Raw genomic sequence first — 26,613 nt, 5'->3', positions numbered from 1 at the left:
ACTACCTTTCTTCCCCACATTGCCTCCCATGTTATTTTTAATTGCTGAGAGAGGTATTGTAAGGCTTTATCCACATAAAAAATGGCTCCAAAGGCTGTCAAAATTCTCTCTACTCATTAGACGCTGCCTTTTAGCGCTATCTATGGGTAAAACGGCATCTTTATAGATTGAACGCGACAATGCGTGAGTGGGTCGTGCAGCACATGCGTTAATTATTTAACGTGATTGATTAAAAAAAATTAATTACCGCCGTTAACCCAATAAATTTGATAGCCCTACTTTAAGCCAAAACTACCCTGGATGAGTTAAAGACATTTTGTCTGTGACGTTAAATACAATTAGAAAACGATTTAAATAAAAAAAATATATATATATATTTTTAAAAAAGGCTTGTCCGATATTTTTTTGCCGATTCCGATTCTTTGAAAATGACGTGATCGGACCCGATCGATCGGGACATCTTTATAATAATATAATAATATAATATAATAATAAGGTACTGTATATGCGACAAAAAAAAATAATGTTTGGAGACAAAATGGTGGACGGGAACATCGTAACTCGGGGACTACCTGTACTGTAGAATGCTGAAGAGAATAGTACTGTACCATCAGAGGCGTCGCGTCTCATTAGGCAAACCAGGCAATTGCCTAGGGCCCCAGCCAGCAGGGGCCCCCAGAGGGCCAACAGATTTAGCACACGCAGCTTTACTGCACTGTCGCAGCGACAAGTGCGACAGTGCCAGTGAAAGCCTTGTGTCTGAGTTCCATAAAGGGGGCCCCTTCACTCGCTCCACACCCCCGCCCCATCCCTCACGTGACTCAGAGTGAGAGTGAGCGGCGATTTGGCTTTTTTTTAATTGGCGTATATCCAAAATGAAGAGAAGTTATCCTTCTGGAAGTGACAAAAGAAAGGGAAAAAAAGCAGAAGAGGAGAAAAGGAAGCAAGACATCGGTGAGTGTACTATGTTACTGTAGTTTAATGTCCTAATGTAGTAGTAGCCGGGCATTTTGAATGTTCTAAAAAGCGCTCTATTGGCACGCATGACGCATCACCAGGGGTGCACATAATTTTTTTGCCCAGGTTCTCAGAGGAGGACCTGGAGATGTGACTTGGTCCTCATTGAGCTTGAGAGCCGACCCGCCTGATGCGATAAATTTATGACAAGCTTTACTTAGAGCCAATTAACTTTAATTAATTATATTAACAATTAATGCTTGATTAACATCAACTGGCACAACAAAATTGCCATTACTTTGAAGCGAAATGTAAAGAAATAAACATAAACGCACCAATTCAAAATAAAGGGCATTATGCAGCTCCCACATTAACTCCAAGCCTTTTTAAAAGTGGGATGTCCTCCTAATAAGACCTCACTGAACATGCATGTTTAGCTTTGTAAAATGCGAGCAAAAACACGTTTGTCAGTGCATGTCGCTGTTCATTACCTTTATTCCGCCCTATTCCGCCACATGTCCATAGGGCGAGTGGGGTCCTGTTTGACATCGATAGTTTGCTTAATTGTCACATGCTCTCTGTTTTTTTCGTGCTTTTCAAAGTTTGGATGGCTGAAATTCTTTGACCCTACATAAAATGCGCTGCTCTTATCGGCGACATTGGGATTCTCACGGCACATTTTGTACCGCATTTCTGTGCGAGCATCATTTGCTTCTAGCCATGGTACCTCCTGTAGCCACTTTTTAGCAAAAGTCCTTTTTTTCGTTAGCACTGGTGACGTCTCTGTTGCCTGTCTTTTGACGGGGTTGGGGGAACACGGAAGTAATTACTCAGTGTGGCCTGCCTCTTCAACATTTTGAGAAGTTATTTTCTCGTGTCCGCCGCAAATACAGTGGTCAGCCATCGGTACGCAAAAGCGTATGGAAGCCGTTGAGGGCCAGCGCGTTTGTCTACGTCCAGTACGCATGCGCGCATGCGAACCACTTATGTGCACCCCTGCGCATCACGTAAGAGCCTTTGTCACCACGTAGATTAGGGTGTTGACTGTTGACCCGGGGTTTTGCTTTCACACTGCATGATGATCAGAGCCAAGGTGATTTTAACGCGGGTCGCTTGGCGTGTTGATTGACACTGGTTGAGGGGGTTAGCTGCACCTTTCCCACTGCCACCAAAAGCCGATTGTTAGTGGGTTGACATGGGTTTTTGGGCCAGTGGGAAAGGGGTACATGAGACCGAGGCGTAATTATACTTCTATTAAATATGCTATTGCTCCAAGTCCAACTGTCCCCCTTACTTGCACACGCTCGAAGGGCCCCATCTTGCTTGTTGCCTGGGGCCCCCGGGGACCCTTGCTACGCCTTTGCGTACCATGTTTGATTCTATGGAGGGATTTGAATTACGGTGAATAAATTGCATAAACTCATCAGTTTCGAATGATCAATGCTAGCCCTCCCTAATCAAAATGAACTGGTGATCAATGACAGCAACTGAGTTGAAGCACTATTGTGTTATAATAAAATCACAAAAGTAACTCGTTAACCGAATTGGCAGCACATGTGGAAACGTTCCAGGGCGTAATTGCATCTCCAAGCTGTCAATCAAAAGAAGCCAGCTCACCTGTTTAAACACATTTATTATGTCAGCAGTGCATATGCAGCATTTAGTAGTAGAACAAATCAAACGACGTCATATCAAATATTTTGGGTGTTGCTAAGTCATCGTAGCCCTTGCAGTAAATCTTGAACAACCGGCACGCCGTAATAAAAAACACATGTATGACATGCATCCAAGAATGTTGAAAAAAAAAATGAAGACACATTTATGTGGTTAAGAGCACTTCTCATTTTCAAAAGGTACAGCGAGAATGTATTCCACCGCAAAGTATCAGCTGATATAGGAGGACATGTGAATACGCGAGAAAACATCAGGAGATGGAGAATTTTTGGTTTCCTGTACACACAAGCTAAAAGCAGCTAAAAAAAAAGACACTAGTTCTTAATTTCAAAATGAAATATTTTTACAGTTCATTCAGAGGTTGTTTTTTGGCTTCCTTCATGCATGAGGGGCACTTAGAGCAGTGCCCCATTAGCTACAAAAATCTTCGTCATTTTCCTTATGAATTTAATAAAAACAATCTTGTTTTGGTTGTTCTTTTAAAAAGGTAGTTTACGCGTAGTATAACGTAGAAAAGACAGTTTAGTTTGCTTCCTGTTTGTTTTAAGGGCACTTGGGGCAGTGCCCCAGCATTTCCAGATTTCCTTGATTCCAAGACATACTAAATATTTGTCAAACGAGGGCATGTTTGACTTTCTGTGTGCATTAAGGGTTCTTTGGGCTGTGCCCCAGCTGCTAGCGACAACACTGTTTTTCTCATATTTCAGATTTTTTCATGAAATTGAGTGTACAATACATTAAAAGGTGGGTTCTGCATTAGGGGCACTTGGGGCAGTGCCCCAGTAGTTACAAAAGACATTGCTACTTTTTTGTTTTCCAAAATAAATACAGTGGTACCTCAAGATACGGAATTAATTCTGTCTGGAGTGGCTTTCTTATCATTTTTTCGTATAATGAATCTCGTTTTGCATGTAAATCACCTAATTTGTTCCAAATTGTACTAAAAACACCACATAGAATTTGTTTTCATGTCCTCTGATTGCCTGTCTTTATTTGTAATGCTTTATCGCTCCCTAGTGGCGCTTGAGTGTTACTCGTTTATTATGTTCTATGTACACACGTTATCACATGACTACTCGAGCTCATAGCAAACACAAAGTGCTAAAAGACGAGCTAACATTGGCAGTCATAAAGTTTTGTTCTTCTGTTTCAGATTACATGAATGTTGTGTAGCATATTGTGGTGTGTATATTTTGCTTGTTAACAGTTATAGTCAAATGTGGTGTTAGGAGTTAGAACTCCATTACCCAGCATGCATTGCTGTTACCCATGGGGCAACAGGATGTTATAAGAAGAGTATTGTACGCTGGTAAAGTGAAAACAATACTGTCCATTAAGCGTTTGATGCTGAGCAGGAAATATTTATTATAGTACATATCATCTTTCGTATGATAATAAGTTTTTGTAATATGAAGCCTAAAAACTTTCGAAAAACCTTGCGTAAAAGGCATTTGTCGCTTATCGAAGCTTTCGTATCTCAAGGTACCACTAGTTTAAATTAGGGCTGTCAAAATTATTACCTTAACCTTAATTTTTTAAATTAATCACGTTAAAATATTTGACGCAATTAACCCACTCCCCCCGCTCAGACAGATTTAAATGACAGTACAGTCAACTGCTTGTTAATTGTGTTTTATGGAGTTTTGCCGCCCTCTGCTGGCGGTTGGGTGCGACTGATTTTATAGGCTTCAGCACCCGTGAGCATTGTGTAAGTAATTATTGACATCAACAATGGCGGGCTACTAGTTTATTTTTTGATTGAAAATTTTACAAATTTTATTAAAACGAAAACATTAAGAGGGGTTTTAATATAAAATTTCTATAACTTGTGCTAATATTTTTCTTTTAAGAACTACAAGTCTTTCTATCCATGGATCGCTTTAAGAGAATGTTAATAATGTTAATGCCATCTTGTTGATTTATTGTTATAATAAACAAATAGTCCTTATGTACTGTATATTGAATGGAAATATCCATCTTGTGTCTTATCTTTCCATTCCAACAATAATTTAAAGCAAAATATGGTATATTTTATAGATGGTTTGAATTGCGATTAATTACGATTAATTAATTTTTAAGCTGTAATTAACTCGATTAAAAATTGTAATCGTTTGACAGCCCTACTTTAAATATTTAGTTTTTGTTCTTGCAAAATATAGTTAACAATCAATTGATATTTTTGTTTTCTGTCAGTGTTAGGGGCACTTGGAGCAGTGCCCCAGCAGCCCCAGAAGATGCTGCCATTTTCCTTCCTACAAATTCTACTTGGTAACGAAGCGTGCGTGACATAAAAATAACCAGCTAATTGAGTTTGTTGAGCATCTGTTGTAGCGTTCAACTAAAACTGGACTCCCCAATTTGAGTGAATCATTCAAACTTGACTTGGCCGCCGTCGTTTCATGACGTTTAACTGAAAAATTATCTTCCGTTTGCATGTCAGCTAGCTGGCACGTTAGTCGCTAACTGGCGCCGAACAAATATCGAGAAGAGATCGGAGAATATCCTGTTTGCGTCTCCGTGGCGGCCAGACGAGACATGTTGTGATGACAAAGCGAGACAGGGAAAATAAACACAAGCGAGGCCGCGTGTTAGCTTTGGCGACACTTTTGGACGGTCAGAATATGTTGCCTTTGAAAAGACTTCTAATGAGGAACACACGTGAATAAGAACAACGGGCACATCTTAAATTAATTGTGTAGAAACTGTGGTTTTGTTTTTTTGGTATGTGTTGAGTACTGACAACAAACCAAAATGTCTTCAGTGGGTGGTGCCATGATGTCGCCACATAGAATTATTAATTAAAGCAACCCTCAGTAACTTTTCAACCTCTATAAAATGTTTTCATAACATTTGTGATGATATGTCAATTGACAACTAGTTGAATGACACCTCTTTTATATCTTGAGCAGTGTTGTCACTAATCTGATTACTTTCTTTCAGTAACGAGTAATCTAACGTGTTCATTTTTACAAACCAGTAATCTGATTAAAGTTAGTTTCCTTTGTGTGTGCGTTACTATTTTGTTAATGCCTCATAATATATGTAGAATGAAGAATATTGTAGTCATGTACGAAGAGGATTTTGAATAGAAAATAGCGCTAAGTGTTTTCGGACTGAGAAAAGCATGTGGATCAAAGGTGCATATTGAGCCGAGTGCAGCCACCTGTTGAGATGTGCGAGGGAATGTTGATCTGTGTGCATCCATGAATGAATCTGAGAATTTTTCCTTCATTCTAGAGGGTTCCGGCGATAGGTTGGAGCCGGTACATGCGTGGCCGCTTCGTAGCTTTGCCGTTGCAACGTCCTGTCCTGTTCAGCTGTTTAACACGGAGAATGGAAGTCTAAGTTTCTGGTTGGTCTGAATAGTTTTAATGTTTCACATTGAGAGTATGATATACTCCCATTGTGATCATTCAACATACCTCATTTATTAAGACAAAGCAGCGATCAGGAAGGGGGTATGGGGGAACAGAAGAAACGAAACACAAGAAAGGAAGCACAAACAACAACAAGAAATACATTAAACACCTACACTAACTATGAATATGTTGGTGCTATCGTCAGCTAGATGTATTTCCGGTTGACACCATGTTTTGGGCCTGTTGACCAGGGAAAGAAGAGAGGGGGAGGGGTCTATAAGATGAGTGATTGGGAGGGGGGAGTGTACACAAATCAGCTCTGTGATCTAGAAACCAGTAATCGTGTGAATCCCTTGTGAGTGTAAGCTCGTTGGCAACCGACCCTACGCTGTCCCATCGCCAATCCCAGCACCGAGGCCCCTCACCTGGGCACGCCCAATCACATCCAGCCGCGTGCAAGCCCCACCAAACATGCGGCAGTCTTGCAGACGAGCAGAGACACCGCGCGGAAGTGTAGAGTGCTTAGTTACCGCCACGTTTTGTGGCTATATTGACCGCGAGTGTGCACGGCGTACCTCCGGGTTGTGCGCGCGCATCCGCGCCCTCCCTGACCTTTGTGTTTAATGCACTGTGCAATTCATTTGTGTGTTGTTGATTATTGTGCAGCCAATTTGCATTGTTTTATATTGGCACTGATATGCACTTAACCCAAACCACTAAACTGAAATTCAGAATTTTTTACATTAGGCTTAATTTTCAAGTTAGCAGAGTTTAATTTGTTGGTGGAGTTGATTTCAACAAATTCCTTGCAGTTTGTCATTTATTTGTTAGTTTCAGGGGCTCTGAAGAGGCTAAGCTAGCACCTGTCAATGGTGTTTCAAATAAACTCCATTGACTAATTAAATCCCCGCTAAATCAAAGATTAAGCCTTGAAAAAATCTGATCTTTCCCTTTAAATTCAATTATCGGAAAGTTACATGCGGTGACATTTTTCTGTTGTCGTTCTTATGTTAAGGCAGCAAAGGGAGAAAAATTGGTCAAAAGTAGCTGCTAAATTACTTTTAAAGTAACTTAGTTACTTTGATGATAAAGTAATCAGTAAAGAAACTAGATTACTTTTTTGAGGCGTAATCAGTAATTCACGTACTTTTTCCAAGTTCTCTTTGACAACACTGATCTTGAGGGGGTCTGTATTGCTTTCACCGGCACTAATTAACTTTGAGGAGGGTGGCAGGAACCCTGACACACAAACACCAAAAAAAAAAAAAAACTACAAATGTACTGACTGCTTTACAGCATACGTCAGCAGCACTGGTCCTCATGGGAAATGCAGTCTTCCTTAAAGCAAAACACTACCGCTTTTGACCACAGGCGTCGCTAAAATCGACCAAAACTGAAACGTTAGATAGTGTTGCTTTAAAATATGTTTTTCCATTAGGTAGCTGTAGAACACGTTCTCGTACAGCTTGTCTGTGATATTTTGTGTTTCGTCTTTTCAGGTCTGTTTACCTAAAAACCGGTAATAGCTTGAATTTTTTTTTTCGTCTTTGAACTCTTCAGAACTTTTGGGAATATTTGCCAAGTATGTTTAACTCCTCCAAAATGTATCTGAGGTGCTAGAACAGTAATAACGAAGACTATAATGAAGCTATTCCAATAAGGTCATCATAGTAAGGCACAAAACAGTCTTTACAAGCTCTTCACATGAACAGCTTCAAAATGGAGGATCGCATCCCGAGATGGTTCTGTTCTTTAAAAGTCTCAACGTCCACCTCGTCAATAAAAAGATCCAACTCAGTCGCGCCAATAGGCGTGATGACGACACATCCGGGACCAGAAAAGCGGATCTGTTGCGAAACATCCGCTAGACAAGACACGTGACGCCGGCGTCCTCCACGTGGCCGCAGTTGGTTTTACCCCAACCGGAGAACTTGCAGTCAAAGATGGAGTCTTCAAAACCCGTGCACGCTACGTCGTCCATCCAGATCAAACCGGTGCCTACATGGGTGCAAACAAATCTTGTATTTCAAGGTAATATACAGTGAGGAAAATAAGTATGTGAACACCCCGCAATTTTGCAAGTTCTCCCACTTAGAAATGATGGGCAGGTTTGACATTTTCGTGGTAGGTGCTTGTCCAATTTGAGAGACAATCTAGGAAAAAAAAAATCTAAAATCACATTGTATGATTTTTTAAGATTTTATTTGAATTATACTGTTGCAAATAAGTATTTGAACACCTGAGAAAATCAATTAGTATTTGGTACAGTAACCTTTGATTACAATTACAGAGGTCAAACGTTTCCTGTAAGTTTTCACTAAGTTTTCACAGACTGCAGCAGGGATTTTGCACCACTGCTCCACACAGATCTCCTCAAGATCAGTCAGAATTCTGGGCTGTCACTGAGCATCTGAGCTTCCTCTAAAGAGTTTTTATTGGGTTTGGGTCTTGAGACTGGTTTGGCAACTCCAAAACATTGATATGCTTTTTACAAAGCAACTCCTTGGTAATTCTGGCTGTCTGCTTCGGGCCATTGTCATGTTGGAAGACCTGGTCACGACCCATTGGCAATGCTGTAACTGAGGGTCCTCCACTCCTTCATATAGTGTAGTCGTCCAGTCCCATGTGCAGAAAAACACCCACAAAGCATGACGCTACCACCCCCATGCTTCACAGTAGGGATGGTGTTCTTGGGATGGTACTCATTGTTCATCTTCCTTCAAACACTATGAGTGGAATTTAGACAAAGAAATGTAATCTCATACGACCACATGACTTTCTCCTATGACTCCTCTGGATTATCCAAATAGTCATTGGCAAATTTAAAACAGGTCTGGACATGTGCTGGTTTAAGCAGGGGAACCTTCCATGCCATGTATGATTTTGAACCATAATGGTGGTCCCAACTCCTTTCAGATCATTGACTAGCTCCTCCTGTGTAGTTCTTGGGAGATTCCTCACCATTCTTGGGATCATTGAGACCCTTCGAGGGAGTTCTAGCATGGAGCTCCAGTCCGAGGGAGCTTTACAGTCATGTTTAGCTTCTTCCATTTTCTAATAATTGCCCAACGGTGGAGCTTATATAATCACGCTGCTTAGCAATTGGCCTGTAACTCTTTCCAGCCCTGTAGAGGTCTGTTTCAGGTGTCTTTAACTCATTCACTTCCAGCCATTTTCACCTGAGCAACCACCTTCGCTCCCGGCCGTTTTATTGGATTTTGACTCCTTGTGCAAGGCCCACAGAAAATTCTGTTCTATTGCTATATAAACCCACCAAAAGAAAGATTAGACTCTTCTTTCAGCAGGAAAAAAGTAAGTTCATACTTTTTCCATTCTTTAGATATCAGCATTAGAAAATAGCTTAGTTTGAGCAATTTTCAAATTTCTGATGAAAAAAGAGAAATTGAGCTTTTTGTAAAAGCATACATTTCAAAAATAACTTTAACACAGCTATTTTTTGCTTTTGTGACATCCCAAACATCTGAATAATGTTTTCCTTCTACAAAATAACATAAACAACAAGACAGAACTTTTGATCGCAAAGTAACAATTTATTTACACATAACTAAACTACTCAACTGAGAGATGACGCTGTTGTTGCCGCAGCTGTATCAGCAGATGGGGTAAATTTTTCCCTCAAAACCGCCTGTCTGTCTCATCAAGATAGATTTTTTTTTATCTTTCTTTTCTAGTGACCACTACCTCATAACAGAATTCACCTATGGAACTTGTGTGGGGCATGTGCCTTGTGTTTACATCGTTCTCCACATTTTTCTCACGCTTCTTACTTCTTCCAACTTCCGTTTCCTATTTCTCATCATTCATTTCCTTTCATGATCCAATATGAGTTCTTACCAAATGCACTATTGCCCTCCAGTGGCCAGTTTTATTGCTTAAAAATGGATTTTGAGCATTGTGCTTTGGAGCGAGCATCAGAACCTAGAGATGTCTCTTGTGGGGAAAAAAAACGTAAAAGACGTATAAATACGTTTTTGGGACATTGAAACAATTAAAAATAGAACATACTCATACATTTTTGGGAGCAAATGAGTTAAACAGCTCTTTGGGGTGTATGGGGTGGACAGGTGTTTATATGCAGCTAACCGTGTAAAACAGGTCAAAAAGTCAGACTCAAAAAGTCTACCTCCACTCCAGTTATTCGTTGGACTTTTTAAAAGTGACTAACAGGTCTTTGAGGCTCACAATTCTTCAAATACTTCTTTGCGGCATTATATTACAACTAGGGCTGTCAAAATTATCGCGTTAACGGGTGGTAATTAATTTTTTAAATCAATCACGTTAAAATATTTGACGCAATTAACGCAAACAGATTAAAATGACTGCACAGTGAAATGTGTACTTGTTGTGTTTTTCGGAGTTTTGGCGCCCTCTGCTGGCGCTTGGGTGCGACTGATATTATAGGCCTCAGCACCCATGAGCATTGTGTAAGTAATTATTGACATCAACAATGGCGGGCTACTAGTTTATTTTTTGATTGAAAATTTTACCAATTTTATTAAAACGAAAACATGAAGAGGGGTTTTAATATTAAATTTCTATAACTTGTACTAACATTTATCTTTTAAGAACTACAAGTCTTTCTATCCATGGATCGCTTTAACAGAATGTTAATAATGGTAATGCCATCTTGTTGATTTATTGTTATAATAAAGAAATACAGTCCTTATGTACCGTCTGTTGAATGTATATATCCATCTTGTGTCTTATCTTTCCATTCCAACAATAATTTACAGAAAAATATGACATATTTTATAGATGGTTTGAATTGCGATTAATTGCGATTAATTACGATTAATTAATTTTTAAGCTGTAATTAACTCGATTACAAATCTTAATTGTTTGACACCCCTAATTACAATTAAATTGTCAAAAATCCATACACTGTGATTGCTGGATTTTTTTTCTTTAGATTGCCTGCCACGGTGGACAAGCACCTACCATTAAAAATTTTAAACCCACCCATCATTTCTGAGTGGGAGAACTTGCAAAATCGCAGGGTGTTAAAATACTTATTTTCATCACTGTATAGCGTTTTTTTTCTGGCGTACCTTGTCCGAAACGCCCTGTCTTGTGAGCTTCTGCAGCGCCTCGGTATCCCAGCATCCTACACACCACGTCGCCATCCTTCTTATCCCACACGTCATCGCACACCGTCCCCCAGCGCTTCTCGTGGAAGACCTCCACACGGCCTTCGTGCAGGCCTGAACCGTTCACCAGTCGCACGAGGATGTCTTCCACTGACACGTCAGAAAACAGAATTTTACATGACCGGCAATTCCGCATGTGCAAAACATTTGCGTACGAACGACAACTGCTTCATAAAACCTGGCTAGAGTTCAACCTTAGACATCAAACAAAGCACATTCAATTGTTTTTCTTTGTGTGGTTTTTTTACTTTTCCAAAAGGACTTTGATGTCAAAATAAAAACAATTCAATAGAATCTGGTATTAATCTAAAGATCCTAAGAGGGGAAAATCATAACGTTCACTTTCCCGCATCTGTAAATAGTCACTCCAGTGTCATATAATCAGTAGTGAACGAGGATATGAGAGCATAGATGTTCATTTAAGAACAAGAGATTAAAGACGTCAGTCTGTTTGGACTGTTGATAGATTTGTAGTGGAGTATGGTGGACGTCTATCGCTGTCGATGGCGGTGAAAAATACGCGCTCGCTGCCAGATATTGTACAGATCCTTACCTGTTTTTTCTCCTCTGTCACCCTTATCTCCTTTCATCCCTCTTTCTCCTCGTTCCCCTGGAGAAAAAACAAAAGTGGACATTGGATGAGGTAAGGTAAGGCAAATTTGTATTGCACAATTCAATGCAGGACAATTGAAAGAGCTTGATATCACATAAAAATCCCCAAACTAGGGTTGTTCCGATCATGGTTTTTTTTGCTCCCGATCCGATCCCGATCGTTTTAGTTTGAGTATCAGCCGATCCGATATCTCCCGATTCATTCCAATCATTCCCGATAATTTTTCCCGATCATATACATTTTGGTAAAACTCGGACGAATATATACATTCAACATACAGTACATAAGTACTGTATTTGTTTATTATGACAATAAATCCTCAAGATGGCATTTACATTATTAACATTCTTTCTGTGAGAGGGATCCACGGATAGAAAGACTTGTAATTCTTAAAGGATAAATGTGACTTTGTATATATTGTGACTAAATATTGCCATCTAGTGTATTTGTTGAGCTTTCAGTAAATGATACTGCAGCCATTTAACTTCTGCCCAAATGCATGATGGGAAGTGCAACCATGACTGTGCGTAGGGGCACCAATTGATATATCTTCTCTGCGTTGGGAAAGAACATAGGGTGTTAAGAAAATGGTCAATTACTACCTTTCTTCCCCACATTGCCTCCCATGTTATTTTTAATTGCTGAGAGTGGTATTGTAAGGCTTTAGCCACGTAACAAATGGCTCCAAAGGCTGTTAAAATTCTCTCTACTCGTTGTACGCTGCCTTTTAGCGCCTTTATAGATTGAACGCGACGATGCCTGAGTGGGTTGTGCAGCGTATGCGTTAATTATTTAACTTGATTAATTAAAAAAAATTAATTACCGCCATTACCGCAGTAAATTTGATAGCCCCTTTAAGCCAAAACTACTCTGGATGAGTGTAAGACATTTTGTATGTAACGTTAAATACAATTAGAAAACGATTTCAATTAAAAAAAATATATAAATATTAAAAAAAGGCATGTCCGATATTTTTTTGCCGATTCCGATACTTTGAAAATGACGTGATTGGACCTGATCGATCGGCATCCCGATCGATCGGGACATCTTTACCCAAAACCTAAATGAAATGATCCATAGAAATGGATTGATTAATTTGATGATTTCATTTACTCAGCGAGACTAAGAGACTGTTATAATGTGGGAACACAGAAATGTAGAGTGGTGCGTCATCTGCATCGGTGTGATAGGAAATTTTGTACTGTTCCATAATCTCAGCTAAGGGAAGCATATAGATGTTGAACAGAAACGGTCCGACAATGGATCCTTGAGGAACCCCACGTGTGAATTTGTTCGTTCAGACTATTGGTTTCCAATTGACATAAATGGAACAGTTATTTTGGATTTGTGTGATTCCACTTGTTCACATTAAAAGGCACAATAGTGCCCCCCAGCTAATGCGGTTATTATAAAAAGCTGGGAGCTTTGCAGGTGTCCCCAGCTGTATTTTGTCATCATTGAGTTGAGTTGGATAGCATTGCTAAGTTGCTATTAGCTCGTAGCCACATAGCTAATCATTTTTATTATTCTTTAGCACTGTATGACAAGGCCTCTGAGACTGAAAAACTTGCATCATGTGCTGTGCAGACAATAAATAGTCGAAACCATCCGCGTCTCCTGGAAATATTTTAAAACACAACGCAAAAGTCCAGGAGTTCGAAGCTTTAAACCGCAGCAAAGAATGAGAGGTTACACAAAGAAATCCCTATCTTGTAAATACAATTTGAACCACTGAAGCACAGTTGCACTGTTTCAGTCTGCTGAGTAGTATGTTGTGTAAGGTGACCATATTTTGATTTCCAAAAAAGAGGATACTCAGCCCGGCCTCAAGATACTTGAATTTTACTCGAAGTTCACTCAAAGATGTCTATATCACTTTAATATATTTAAAGTGTGCCCCCTCTCTCTGGATGGGAAAATGCAGTTTGAAAATAAAAAAATAAATAATAATGACTAAAATATAATATATATATTAGGGCTGTCAAAATTATCGCGTTAACGGGCATTAATTAATTTTTTAAATTAATCATGTTAAAATATTTGACGCAATTAATGCACAAATGCCCCGCTCAAACATAGTACAATGACAGCACAGTGAAACGTGTACTTGTGTTTTGGCTCCCTCTGCTGGCGCTTGGGTGCAACTGATTTTATAGGCTTCAGCAACCACGAGCATTGTGTAAGTAATTATTGACATCAACAATGGCGGGCTACTAGTTTATTTTTTGATTGAAAATTTTACAAATTTTATTAAAACGAAAACATTAAGAGGGGTTTTAATATAAAATTTCTATAACTTGTACTAACAGTTATCTTTTAAGAACTACAAGTCTTTCTATTCATGGATTGCTTTAACAGAATATTAATAATGGTGATGCCATCTTGTTGATTTATTGTAATAATAAAGAAATACAGTACTTATGTACCGTATGTTGAATGGATGTATCGATCTTGTGTCTTATCTTTCCATTCCAACAATATTTTACAGAAAAATATGACATATATTATAGATGGTTTGAATTGCGATTAATTGCGATTAATTACGATTAATTAATTTTTAAGCTGTAATTAACTCGATTAAAAATTTTAATCGTTTGACAGCCCTAATATATACATAATGCAGACCCATGGAAATGTAGTCCAGTCAATACACATACACACAGTAGGCTATGTGCCAACTAAACATTTTTATAAATTACTATCACGACAATTGTCCTTGACAAATTATTATTCTCATTTGATTGATATTCTCATTCAATGTTCTAGATTGCACACAAACAATAACCGAAGTAAACTGACAAACTATTCAACCAGCATGTTTCCAAACATAGCAGTTCAAAACTACGTTTCCCATAATGCCTAGCGCAGTTTAGCTTACTGATAGCTAGCTGAGGCAAAAATCAAACTTTGCTATAAAAGTTTACAATCATCAACAGCGCAACGATACGACACCAGACGGGATTTTCCAGTCAAAGCTCCGACAGAAGTCAACCGTTGCCATTATTTACGTCTTTATCGTTAAAAACTTAACAACTGGGCAGGCGTTGTGGCCAAATTGTCAACCCAGTAGAAGGCGGTAATGCCTCATGATAGGGGTAAACTGCCAACAAAAACAAGAAGAACTACTCCTTCCCCCCCTCCTAGTAGGAGCCATGTCAACTGCTGCCACCCAGCGGCCGGAGGGATTCTCTTCAAATTGGTCCCGTGAAAAATCATAAAAACCGGACATTTGTATGAATTTATAAAACCCGCCCGGACGACGAGGATACTACGTGAAAGTAGGACTTGTCCGGGCAAAAGAGGACGTTTGGTCACCCTAATGTTGTGTCAACAGTAGGGTTGCTAACAGTCCCGGATTTGTCGGGAAAACTAACCTCAGTCAGAAGTGGCACTGAGATCCAGTTATAACAGAACAGGGGATTTGCATGTGTCATTGTTTTGACAAATACTATATATTTAGGAAAAATTGATTCTGAAATATATGGCCACATTACATCATCCAATGATTGTATCGATTCAAAATCTGTCTTTATCGATCTTTACATGTGTGTTTTGGTGGAAGTAAACAAGACAGTGGCTGCATTTCTACTCCCGTCCAGTAGTTGGAAGCGCGCAGCAGCATTGCCATGCAGTCTGCTGAAGTAACAAAAACATTAGACTAATCCGAGTAGAGATTTGTGTTACTTTTACTGGGGTTACTTACACACCTATAGCAGCCCAGCTTCAATCAATGTTAACAGTAACATTAGCTGATGTTGGCTTTCTGCCGCGGGCGGTACACATCAGCATTGGCGGACGTGGTGCTTCTGGTCGTTTTGCCCTAATTAGTCCTTTTCTAAATCTAAAATTTGGGCTCATTTAGGCTTTGACTGCAATAATGGAGGCATGGAGTATTTAGAAGCCTGCATTTAAGCAGGTTTGGACTAAAGCAGGTTTGCGCTTAAAAAATAGTAAAAATGTTATAATGAAAGCCATATTTTATTCAAACATAAAACAAAAATATTTTTATTTGAGTGCTGGATGAGGTTTCAGGAATACATTGATGTAAATGTATTTTTAATGCCCATTTTGATTTGTTTTTTCTAAAGTGATATATCAATATCGCAATATTCTTGCCGTGGAAATGCCGTGTGGGGGCCATCCTAGGGCACCAGCACCGCCCGAGCCAAACGGGGGGGGCGAGCGTGGCTACCGTCCTACTCCTGGAACCCAGGGCGGTCCCCCAGACCATCCGCGCCCCCCATTAACCAGACCTCAAGGAAGGGATGAAAGGCGCAAACCCCTAACTAACGCGGCATACGGTGTGACCCCCACGGCCCACTAGGCATGGGGCAGAAAAGAATCCCTACCCACAGGAGGACCCTAAAGCCCCTCATTCGTCCATTCCGACGAATATCATTCAGGACATTGATGAGCACAGTTTCGGTGCTGTGGTGCGGCCGAAATCCAGACTGAAATGTTTGTTTTGCAAATAAATTCGACATCTATCACTGTCAATGGCAGCCAATGAGTTCATCAGTTTGTTCCTGTAAAGTCAGAAGTTGGGTATAAATTAGAGAACCCACCAACCTCCCTCTGGAGAATCAAAGTGTTAAACTGAAAATGAAATTTCCTCTTATTTGTGGTTTCAGCCTTCATTGGCAGCTCGGGAAAGCAAAACGACTCAGGATCCAAAAACCACAGGAACGACCTTCAAGTTTTTCAGGGTGCCATTTGTTGCTCATTTTCACCCCAGAAGTCTGTTTTTTTGTTGTTTTTCTAAACTGCTGGCTTTAATTTGACGATCACCACACCCGCTATGTGGCGGTGCGCTACCCGCACCTCAACCCACCCTTCCTGTAGAGTCCAAAGGGTGTTACTTTTAAGGGCACCACATCCTTAACCAAATATATGCACCTACCTTTCGGTCCGGCAGGTCCGACGTCGCCTTTTTCGCCTTGACTGCCGTCGTCGCCAGTGGAGCCTTTGATACCGTGAGGACCTTGGATTCCCTTTTCTCCGGCAAAGCCTAAAAGAGATATTTTTAAAATTAAGGTATTCACATGTATAGTAAGCTTAAGATATGAAACAATGCTACAAAAGACTAGGTAAGTGCGAGTTTTAAAGTGTTTTTGTTAACGTATTTTTCTGTTATTTTTATATATTGAGGGCTTCAATTTGATCCCACATTGTGCACACCAGCATATGAGTATACCGTAATTTTCGGAATAAGTCGCACCTGACTATAAACCGCCACCCACCAAATTTGACACGAGAAAGACATTTGTTCAAGCTGCACTTGAGCTGAGATAAGCTGCAGCTGTCCTCACTGTATCATGGGATATTTAAACCAAAAGATATTAACTGCTAACCCTTTATTTGACAGTGGCATCATAAGACTGTCATACAACCAAATGAACCCAATGAAGCATTGCTTCAAAAAGCTTCATTTGGCCATCACTGCTCCCTTCAGGGAGACAGTCAACCTCTGCTGCCACCTGTTGCTAACACTGTTGTCTTCTGACATGCCTCCTAGCATGCATTGCAGTGCTACAGATATAAAGTACAATCAAAATTCATGTTCTGTTGTAATTATTTTTTCAGTTACTGTTCTAGTTGTTTCATCAATTGCTAGTTGGGGTATTTGGTAACACTTTGTTGAAAGTGGCATCATAAGCCTGTCATAAGACCAAAGGAACCCCATGAAGCTTTGAACCAATTGGCTGCAAAGCTTCATTGCTTCAAAAAGCTTCATTTGGCCATCACTGCTCCCTTGGGGGAGACATTCAACCTCTGCTGCCACCTGCTGTCAACACAGTTGTCGTTCAACATGCCTCCTAGCATGCATTGCAGTGCTACAGGTGTAAATTACAATCAAAATTCATGTTCCGTGCTAATAATTTCTTCAGTTACTGTTCTAGTTGTTTCATTATTTGCTAGTTATGGTATTTGGTAACACTTTATCTGACAGTGGGACCATAACAATGTCATTAGACACACATAATTATGACATGACACAGTCATGAGCATTAATGAATGCTTATAACAGATGTCATTTAGTGTTATCTGGCGAATTATAACACTTTTGAATGAATGTAAAAGATCCGAGCTGGATGAAGTTAGTGACAATTTTACAGGTGTAAATTACAATCAAAATTCATGTTCAGTGCTAGTAATTTCTTCAGTTACTCTTCTAGTTGTTTCATTAATTACTACTTATGGTATTTGTTAACACTTTATCTGACAGCGGCATCATAGGACTGTCATAAGACCAAATGAACCCCATGAAGCTTTGAACCAATTGGCTACAAAGCTTTGTTTCTTCAAAAAGCTTCATTTGGCCATTTATGCTCATTTGGAGGAGACAGTCAACCTCTGCTGCCACCTGCTGTCAACACTGTTGTCGTCCAACATGCTTCCTAGCATGCATTGCAGCGCGACAGATGTAAATTACAATCAAAATTAATGTTCGGTGCTAATTATTTCTTTAGTTACTGTTCTAGTTGTTTCATTAATTGCTGGCTATGGTATTTGGCCACACTTTGTTTGAAAGTGGCATCATAAGACTGTCATAAGGCCAAATTATTCCCATGATTCATTGCTTCAAAAAGTTTAATTTGGCCATCACTGCTCCTTTGGGGGAGACAGTCAACCTCTGCTGCCACGTGCTGTCAACACTGTTGTTTTCCAACATGCCTCTGAGCATGCATTGCAGCACTACGGATGTAAATTATAATCAAAATTCATGTTCTGTGCAATTTCTTCAGTTAGTGTTCTAATTGTTTCATTAATTGCTAATCATGGTATTTGTTAACACTTTGTTTGAAAGCGGCATCATAAGCCTGTCATAAGGCCAAATGAACCCCATGAAGCTTTGAACCAATTGGTTGCAAAGGTTCATTGCTTCAAAAAGTTTAATTTGGCCATCACTGCTCCCTTGGGGGAGACAGTTAACCTCTGCTGCCAGCTGCTGTCAATAATGTTGTCGTCCAACAAGCCTCCTAGCATGCATTGCAGCGTTACAGATGTAAATTACAATCAAAATTCATGATCTGTGATAATCATTTCGTCAGTTACTCTTCTAATTGTTTCATTAATTCCTAGTTATGGTATTTGGTAACACTTTGTTTGAAAGCGGCATCATTAGACTGTCATAAGGCAAAATGAACCCCATGAAGCTTTGAACCAATTGGCTGCAAAGCCTCATTTCTTCAAAATGCTTCATTTGGCTATTTCTGCTCCCTTGGGGGAGACAGTCAACCTCTGCTGCCATCTGCCGTCAACGCTGTTGTTGTCCAACATGCCTCCTAGTTGGCATTGCAACACTAGAGAGGTAAATTACAATCAAAATTCATGCTCTGTGCTAATCAGGTCTTCAATTACTTCAAGTACTAGTTGTTCCATTAATTGCCAGTTCTGGTATTTGGTAACACTCTGTTTGACAGCGGCATCATAAGACCAAATGAACCCCACGAAGCTTTGCAACCAATTGGTTCAAAGCTTCGTGGGGTTCATTGCTTCAAAAAGCTTCATTTGGCCATCACTGCTCTCTTGGGGCAGACATTCAACCTCTGCTGCCACGTGCTGTCAACACTGTTGTTTTCCAACATGCCTCTGAGCATGCATTGCAGCACTACGGATGTAAATTATAATCAAAATTCATGTTCTGTGCAATTTCTTCAGTTAGTGTTCTAATTGTTTCATTAATTGGTAGTTATGGCATTTAGTAAAACTTTATTTGACAGTAGCGCCATAAGACTGCCGTAAGACCATCTTAACTATGACATGACACTGCCATGAGCATTAATGAATGCTTATGACAGATGTCATTTTCTGCCATCTGGCAAATTATTTCACTTTTAAATGGATGTAAAAGATCCCAGCTGGACATAAATGGAGTTAGGGACATAATTTGCCGGATGACACTAAATGACAACCGTCATAAGCATTCATTAATGCCCATGCGTCATAATTATGACGGTCTTATGGCAATCTTATGACGCCGCTGTCAAATAAAGGGTTTCCCCCGGTGCTTTATAAGCCTTGCGGGCTGTCAGGCTACCTTTTCTCTTAACATTTTGGCCCACTACACTAACATCCAATCCATTTTGACTGAGAGGGTAGGTGCTGTTGATGTCTATCGCTGTCAATGGCAGACAACACAGTTCTGCGAATGTCTAAACATCATGTATTGTGTGCATACCTTTCCTATTCCAAAATGACAGACAACCTGCCGTGCCCATAAAGTTCTTCCAAGTAGGTCTTCAAGGACATTTTCATTGTGCACTGGGAACAGAACACGGAACTTCCCCCAAAGTGTTCCCACCAAAATTGGACGCACACAATCGGCCAATATGTTCTGGCAAATCGGACCGCTCCATTCCCAGCTGTCCCCGGGCGCCACTATGACATCATTGATGGACGACATGACCGGATAACGCTCCGGAGCAGAGAAAAACAGGGATATCTTTTCCTTTTCCCTCCTTCTCTCCTGCTAATAAAATCTATTTCCCCACTGTAATGAATGTGTGTGTGTTTACAGTAAGCACGCTGGAGCTACTCCGAGCTAACACGATAATGAGGAACACATGTAGGCTCTCGTGTTGTGACTGCTCCTCAGCAACAACTCGCAGACGTCGTCGATATTAATAGACTCGCTGGACACTATTTGTTTTGGCGGAGTTTGAAAGCACGATGCTGATTATGAACCATCACTCAAAATCAATAGAGCTCTTGTATGAACGGGATGATAATCGTGGTTAAAGATATCGGTTTATGTTGGAATGAAAAACAATAAATTTAGAAAAAAGCAGCAAATTGTTTCTAATCTGTTGTCTATTAAATAGTTCTCTATGATATAAATTGATGGAATGACATAATTCAATGTCAGCCAATCTATAGTGCAAAGAAATGGAACAGTTTTTGCCATATTTTCTGCTTGATTTCATTGGTCATTGTGTTGTTTGATTAAAAAAAAAGTTGACCAAAAAAATGCACACACACACAAAAAAAAAAAAAAATTGTAAATTTGGCCATTTCGTGTTTCATTTGACCTTAGATTTGAGTTATTTTGAGTTAAGATCAACAGTCTATTGTCTACAGCACAATTTGGTATTTTACGAGAGACATCTGTCCCTGTCCAGCTAACTTTACGCGCTTAAAAAAAAAAGTGAAAAAGAATTTAATCTCACCCCCATGTAATACAAGTTTGTTGCTTTTAATTTTAAAAGCTGAACATGTCCGCATGTCTTCATGACTGTATGGAAACTGGTGAGGCACTAGCTAACATGCTATCTCTAAAAATGTCCAAAGTGTTGATACCAAAAGCTACGGTTACAACAAGACTTGGACTACCGTCATTTTTGTACTATAAGCCGCTACTTTTTTCCTTTATTTTGAATCCTGCGGCCTATAGTCCAGTGCGGTTTATTTGTTGAATTATTTGGGTTAATATGTAACACTTTATTTGACATTGGCGCCATAACACTGTCATAATTTTGAAGTGACACTATCATGCGCATTACTGAATGCTTATGACAGATGTCATTAAGTGTCATCCGGAAAACTGTCACTAACTTCATCCAGCTCGGATCTTTTACATCCATTCAAAAGTGTTATAATTCGCCAGATAACACTAAATGACATCTGTTATAAGCATTCATTAATGCTCATGACTGTGTCATGTCATAATTATGTGTGTCTAATGACAGTGTTATGGTCTCACTGTCAGATAAAGTGTTACCAAATACCATAACTAGCAAATAATGAAACAACTAGAACAGTAACTGAAGAAATAATTAGCACAGAACAAGAATTTTGATTGTTATTTACATCTATAGCGCTGCAATGCATGCTAGGAGGCATGTTGGACAACAACAGTGTTGACAGCAGGTGGCAGCAGAGGTTGACTGTCTCCCCCAAGGGAACAGTGATGGCCAAATGAAGCTTCTTGAAGCAATGAAGCTTTGCATCCAATTGGTTCAAAGCTTTATGGTGGTTCATTTGGTCTTATCACAGATGTATGATGCCGCTGTCAAATAAAGTGTTACCAAATACCATAACTAGCAATTAATAAAACAATTAGAACAGTAACTGAAGAAATAATTAGCACAGAACATTAATTCTGATTGTTATTTACATCTGTAGCGCTGCAATGCATGCTAGGAGGCATGTTGGAAAACAACAGTGTTGCCAGCAGGTGGAAGCAGAGGTTGACTGTCTCCCCCAAAGGAGCATTGATGGCCGAATGAAGCTTCTTGAAGCAATGAAGCTTTGCAGCCAATTCGTTCAAAGCTTTATGGTGGTTCATTTGGTTTTATCACAGATGTATGATGCCGCTTTCAAATAAAGTGTTAACAGGTGGTATCTTTTGATGTAAATATCCCATAATACAGTGAGGACTAACAATCGCGTTAGAATTAGGCTATTGCTAACGCCAAGCTTTAGGGAAGAAGCTGTCTCTAAGTCTACTATATCGGCTAGAACTAATAGACTTAGAGACAGCTTCTTCCCTAAAGCTGTCACAATACTCAACTCCAGTCTGCACTGAGTAACAATATCGTAAACTTTTTTTTTTTTTTCTCTCACTGTTAATAACCAATATTTATCACTGAAAGGTATCACACGTCACTTTTACCTATACTACTGCCACGATCTACAAATGGACTGTAAAACTGAAATGTTTTATTGCACTGTTAATAACCAATATTTATTACCGATGCTGCTATCAAATATCACTTTACCCTTACTTTTTGACCCTTTTTATATTGTTTTATCTTGCGATATGTAAATATATACATATGTAGATATATAAATATTTACATATAGACATATTTTTTAAATTTTGCATATTGGAGGCTGTATATACTATTCTGTGTGTAAGTATGTGTGCACTCTATAGGGCAGCTTTGAATTTCATAACACTTTGTGTAATGACAATAAAGGCATTCTATTCTATTCTATTCTAAACACTTGGACAACTTTTTTTACATACAGCTCGTAGCGTCCAGATGGGCATTATTAATTGAAAATAATGTACTGTACTGTTACTGTAGCGGCTTATAGCCCGAAAATTACGGTCTGGTCGGCAGATATCCCAGCCATCTTGAATAAGCTATCCTACAAAACCAATACGCATATTGCACGATATAACAAAATCAGCAGGGATCTCGCTTTGATGTCAAAGCTGTTTAAAGATTGACTGAAGTAGCAGGGCACTGGAATGGCAGTTGTGCGACCCTACCGACAAATAATTTTCTTTATGTTATGAGTACAAGACAAAGATGGATGTTTTTTCACACACTCACCCATAAGTCTAAAGTCGAGGGTTTTTTGGCACCTAATTGCATTCGCTCGCGTCACCTTTACCGTAAGACAGCGTGACGACGCCAGCTGAGCAGCTGTGTTGTGTTTAAAGAGCCGGAGGGACTTTGATGCCATTCTCATGCCTCTGGTGTGAAAACACACTTGAAGGTCAAACTTGGTTTTTGCGAGAATTCTTTGAAAATTCAGACTGGTGTAGACAGACTCACTTAGGGCAAAAACAATCTGTGATTGTATAATTGTGAACTGGCATTGGGTTTTGGAAAATTACATATAAGATACTGCGATTAGTTTTCATTGAACCTGTAACATATTTATGTCACACTGCTGTTGCCATAGTGCGCACTTCCTGTGGGTGTGGTATTACAGTATAAAAGGAATCTCTGTGATGTGTCAGGGCACATATGAGAAGCATACTGAATAAAGAAGTGTTGTTCCACTTAAGCCTCGGCCTTACATGTACTTAGATAAAGGAAGTAAATACAGAACCGCAAAAAAATTGAGTGTCGAAGAAGCAGCCGCTTTGTTGGCTTCAAAATGGATGGGACGTATCTATCTCCCATCTTATGAAGGGTTAACATTGAAGAAAACTTGTGTGTATTTTAGTGCTGCAACGATTAATCGATTAACTCGAATAATTTGATTAGAAAAAGCTTCGAATCAAATATTGCTGCTTGGAGTTTTGTTTTGAAAGTGTTTGTATTTAGTTTATTGATTTGTGTGAACACACTGCCCTCTAGTGGCAACAGTGAATATGACATAACTGATTTAACATGGCTGAATCTAGCTGCTCCGTGTTCAGATCAACATTAGGTAAGTTTTTTATTTTTTTTGAATGCACTCGTAATTTAGTTTATAAGTATATATATATTTTTGGAGGGAATGTGTTTGAACGATTTTTTAAGAGCATTGTAAAGAAAAAAAAAAAAACATTAGCATTTTATAGCATTTAAGCTAGCAGACTTTTTCTATGCAAGTTAGCCAATTGTTGTTTTGTTGTACTTAGATCCTCATTTATTTATTTTTTATACAGTATAAGGCTCAGCTCAGGTATTTTAATTTTTTTATGTTCCTTATCCAATGACTCGATTATTCAAACTAACTAGTTCATCGATTAATCGACTACTAAAACAATCGATAGCTAAAGCCGTAAATTATTTGACATATTGTACTCTTGCGTTGATGTTACTAATCAATTTGAATGATTATGTATTTATTTTATTATATTATATAATAATATGTATATATATTTATATATACATACATATATTAGGGCTGTCAAACGATTAAAATTTTTAATCGAGTTAATTACACCATCTCTAAAATATGCCATATTTTTCTGTGAATAATTGTTGGAATGGAAAGATAAGACACACGACGGATATATACATACAACATACTGTACAGAAGTACTGTATTTGTTTATTGTAACAATAAATCCACAAATGGCATTATTAACATTCTTTCTGTTAAAGTGATCCACGGATAGAAAGAGTTCTTAAAAAATAATTGTTATAGTTACAAGTTATAGTAATTTAGTACGAAAACCCCTCTTGATGTTTTCGTTTTAATAAAATTTGTATAATTTTCAATCAAAAGTAGAGTTAATATAATAAGAACAAAAATAACAATAATAAAAATAGAGTGACCAAAGTCTAAGTTTTACGTGTATTTTGAATTGCTATTTTGGTATGGAATGCCAGTTCATTTTGCATTGTTGTTTAACTGTGTCAGAATAGGGCCTCATTACTATAGACTGAAGTGCTTTTCTTTTTGTGAACATTATTTTTTTTTGGAGAGGTAGGAAGATTATTTTTGTTGTGCTTTCACTAAACGATACTTATGTTTGTTCTGAAGGAGTTGCCGAAGCTTATGCCAATAAATGGCGCGGTCCAAAGAACGCCTGTGTCCACTCGCCTTTACTGTATAACATATATCTGTACATATCTTACCCAAAATACAACAAGAGACACAAAATTGCCACTAAAAGAAAGAAAACTTACCAAAATATGTGTGGAGCACAAATAGCAATTTGCATTGCATTGTGAATACAGCATAAACGTCTCACAACTACTAATTCTCCCACGTTTAGAAGAAATAACATGAGTATGGAACAGCGCTGCCCCCAAGCGGCCGGTGGCATTCTCTTCACTCTTAATGTCCATAAACGGCCTCATTGTAATCTGTTTGAGGCAATGTGCGAGCGGGTCATTTAGTACATGCGTTAATTGCGTCAAATATTTTAACGTGATTATTTAAAAAAATAATTAATGCCCGTTAACGTGATAATTTTGACAGCCCTAATATATATATTAGGTAAGTGTTTGTTTGAGCTAATGTATATGTATATTTAAGTTTTTTTTTTTTTTTGTGGGAATGTGTTTGAACGATTTGTGAAGAGCATTGCAAAAAAAAAAAAAGTTATCATTTTGTAGCATTTAAGCTAGCAGACGTTTTCCCTGCAAATTAGCCAATTGTTCTTTTGTTGTACACTTAGATCCTTATGTATTTTTTTTTAATACCGTTTGAGGCTAAGCTCAGGTATTTTAATTTATTTTTAAATGAAAGTGCAATTCTGCATAGTTTGAAGAAACACTCAGACATTTTATTTTGTATTCGCATTTAATGCTCTTTTGAAAATGCAATCTTAGCTAGCCTTTGTTTTACATCTCCTAAAATTTATTCTGGAATGCATTAAATCTTCTTAATCCGATTACTCCATTATTGAAACTAACTAACTGATGGATTAATCGACAACTAAAATAATCGATAGCTGTAGCTCTAGTGTATTTTTCATTTTTTTAAAAACGCATAGCAACACATCTGCAGACAGATTACATCACAGCACATTTTTAAGGGAAAGTCCAACTACTTTTACTAGTTTCGCTGACTTATTCACCAATGTGGGGCTTGTAAAACTGTAAATCTGACTGTTATTTTTTTTTTTCTTTTCAGTTTTCTGTATTTTTTTATGTTTTCTATTTCATAAGCTGAAAGCATGCCTAAAAAAAATCTCAACAAACCTCCAACGTAATGCGGCGTAACAAGTTCTTGGACTGTTTACTCTGTACGCCATTAGAGGTTTTTTCCACATTAGTCAGATGCACCAACCTCTTAAACCTGTTAATCCAGGGGCTCCGGGGCGCCCGAGTGGCCCCGTGTCACCTTTTTCTCCTTTTGGGCCAGGAGGTCCTGCAAAAAGACAACATATGTGAACAAACATATACAGTGAGGAGCAGAAGTATTTACTGGGGTTCATAAGTATTTCTACTCTTAAGAAAATCAGTGATAATATTTAGTGCAGAAGCCTTTGCAGACGCTTTCTGTAGTTTTTCCACCAGGTTTTTACATATGGAAACAGGGATTTTGGCCCATTGCTCCACACAAATATTCTCTAGATCTGTCAGGTTTCGGGGCTGTCTTTGAGAAACACCAAGTTTCAGCTCCATCCAAAGATTTTATATTGGATTGAGGTCTGGAGACTGGCTAGGCCACTCTAAAACCTCGATATGCTTTTTACGCAGCCACTCCTTGGACATCT

General features: G+C 38.8%; 1 protein-coding gene across 4 annotated transcripts in view; it reads right to left on the bottom strand.

Annotated features, from left to right (window-relative positions):
- Positions 1-2,126: 2,126 nt before the first annotated feature.
- scara5 (scavenger receptor class A, member 5 (putative)) overlaps positions 2,127-26,613 on the bottom strand; it is a 57,445-nt gene continuing 32,958 nt past the window's right edge. For all 4 annotated transcript variants that reach the window (XM_057823643.1, XM_057823645.1, XM_057823642.1 and 1 more), the window contains 5 exons: positions 26,184-26,264; positions 16,672-16,779; positions 11,712-11,768; positions 11,060-11,248; positions 2,127-7,988 (listed from right to left, as the gene is read on the bottom strand). In XM_057823643.1, coding sequence (XP_057679626.1) covers positions 7,855-7,988; positions 11,060-11,248; positions 11,712-11,768; positions 16,672-16,779; positions 26,184-26,264 — 569 coding nt within the window. In that variant the 3' untranslated portion in view covers positions 2,127-7,854. The remainder of the gene's footprint in view (positions 7,989-11,059; positions 11,249-11,711; positions 11,769-16,671; positions 16,780-26,183; positions 26,265-26,613) is intronic.

This window comes from Corythoichthys intestinalis, chromosome 19 (genome assembly GCF_030265065.1).
Source record: "Corythoichthys intestinalis isolate RoL2023-P3 chromosome 19, ASM3026506v1, whole genome shotgun sequence".
NCBI classification, from domain to species: Eukaryota; Metazoa; Chordata; class Actinopteri; order Syngnathiformes; family Syngnathidae; genus Corythoichthys; species Corythoichthys intestinalis.
This window is presented reverse-complemented; position numbering and strand designations above follow the sequence as displayed.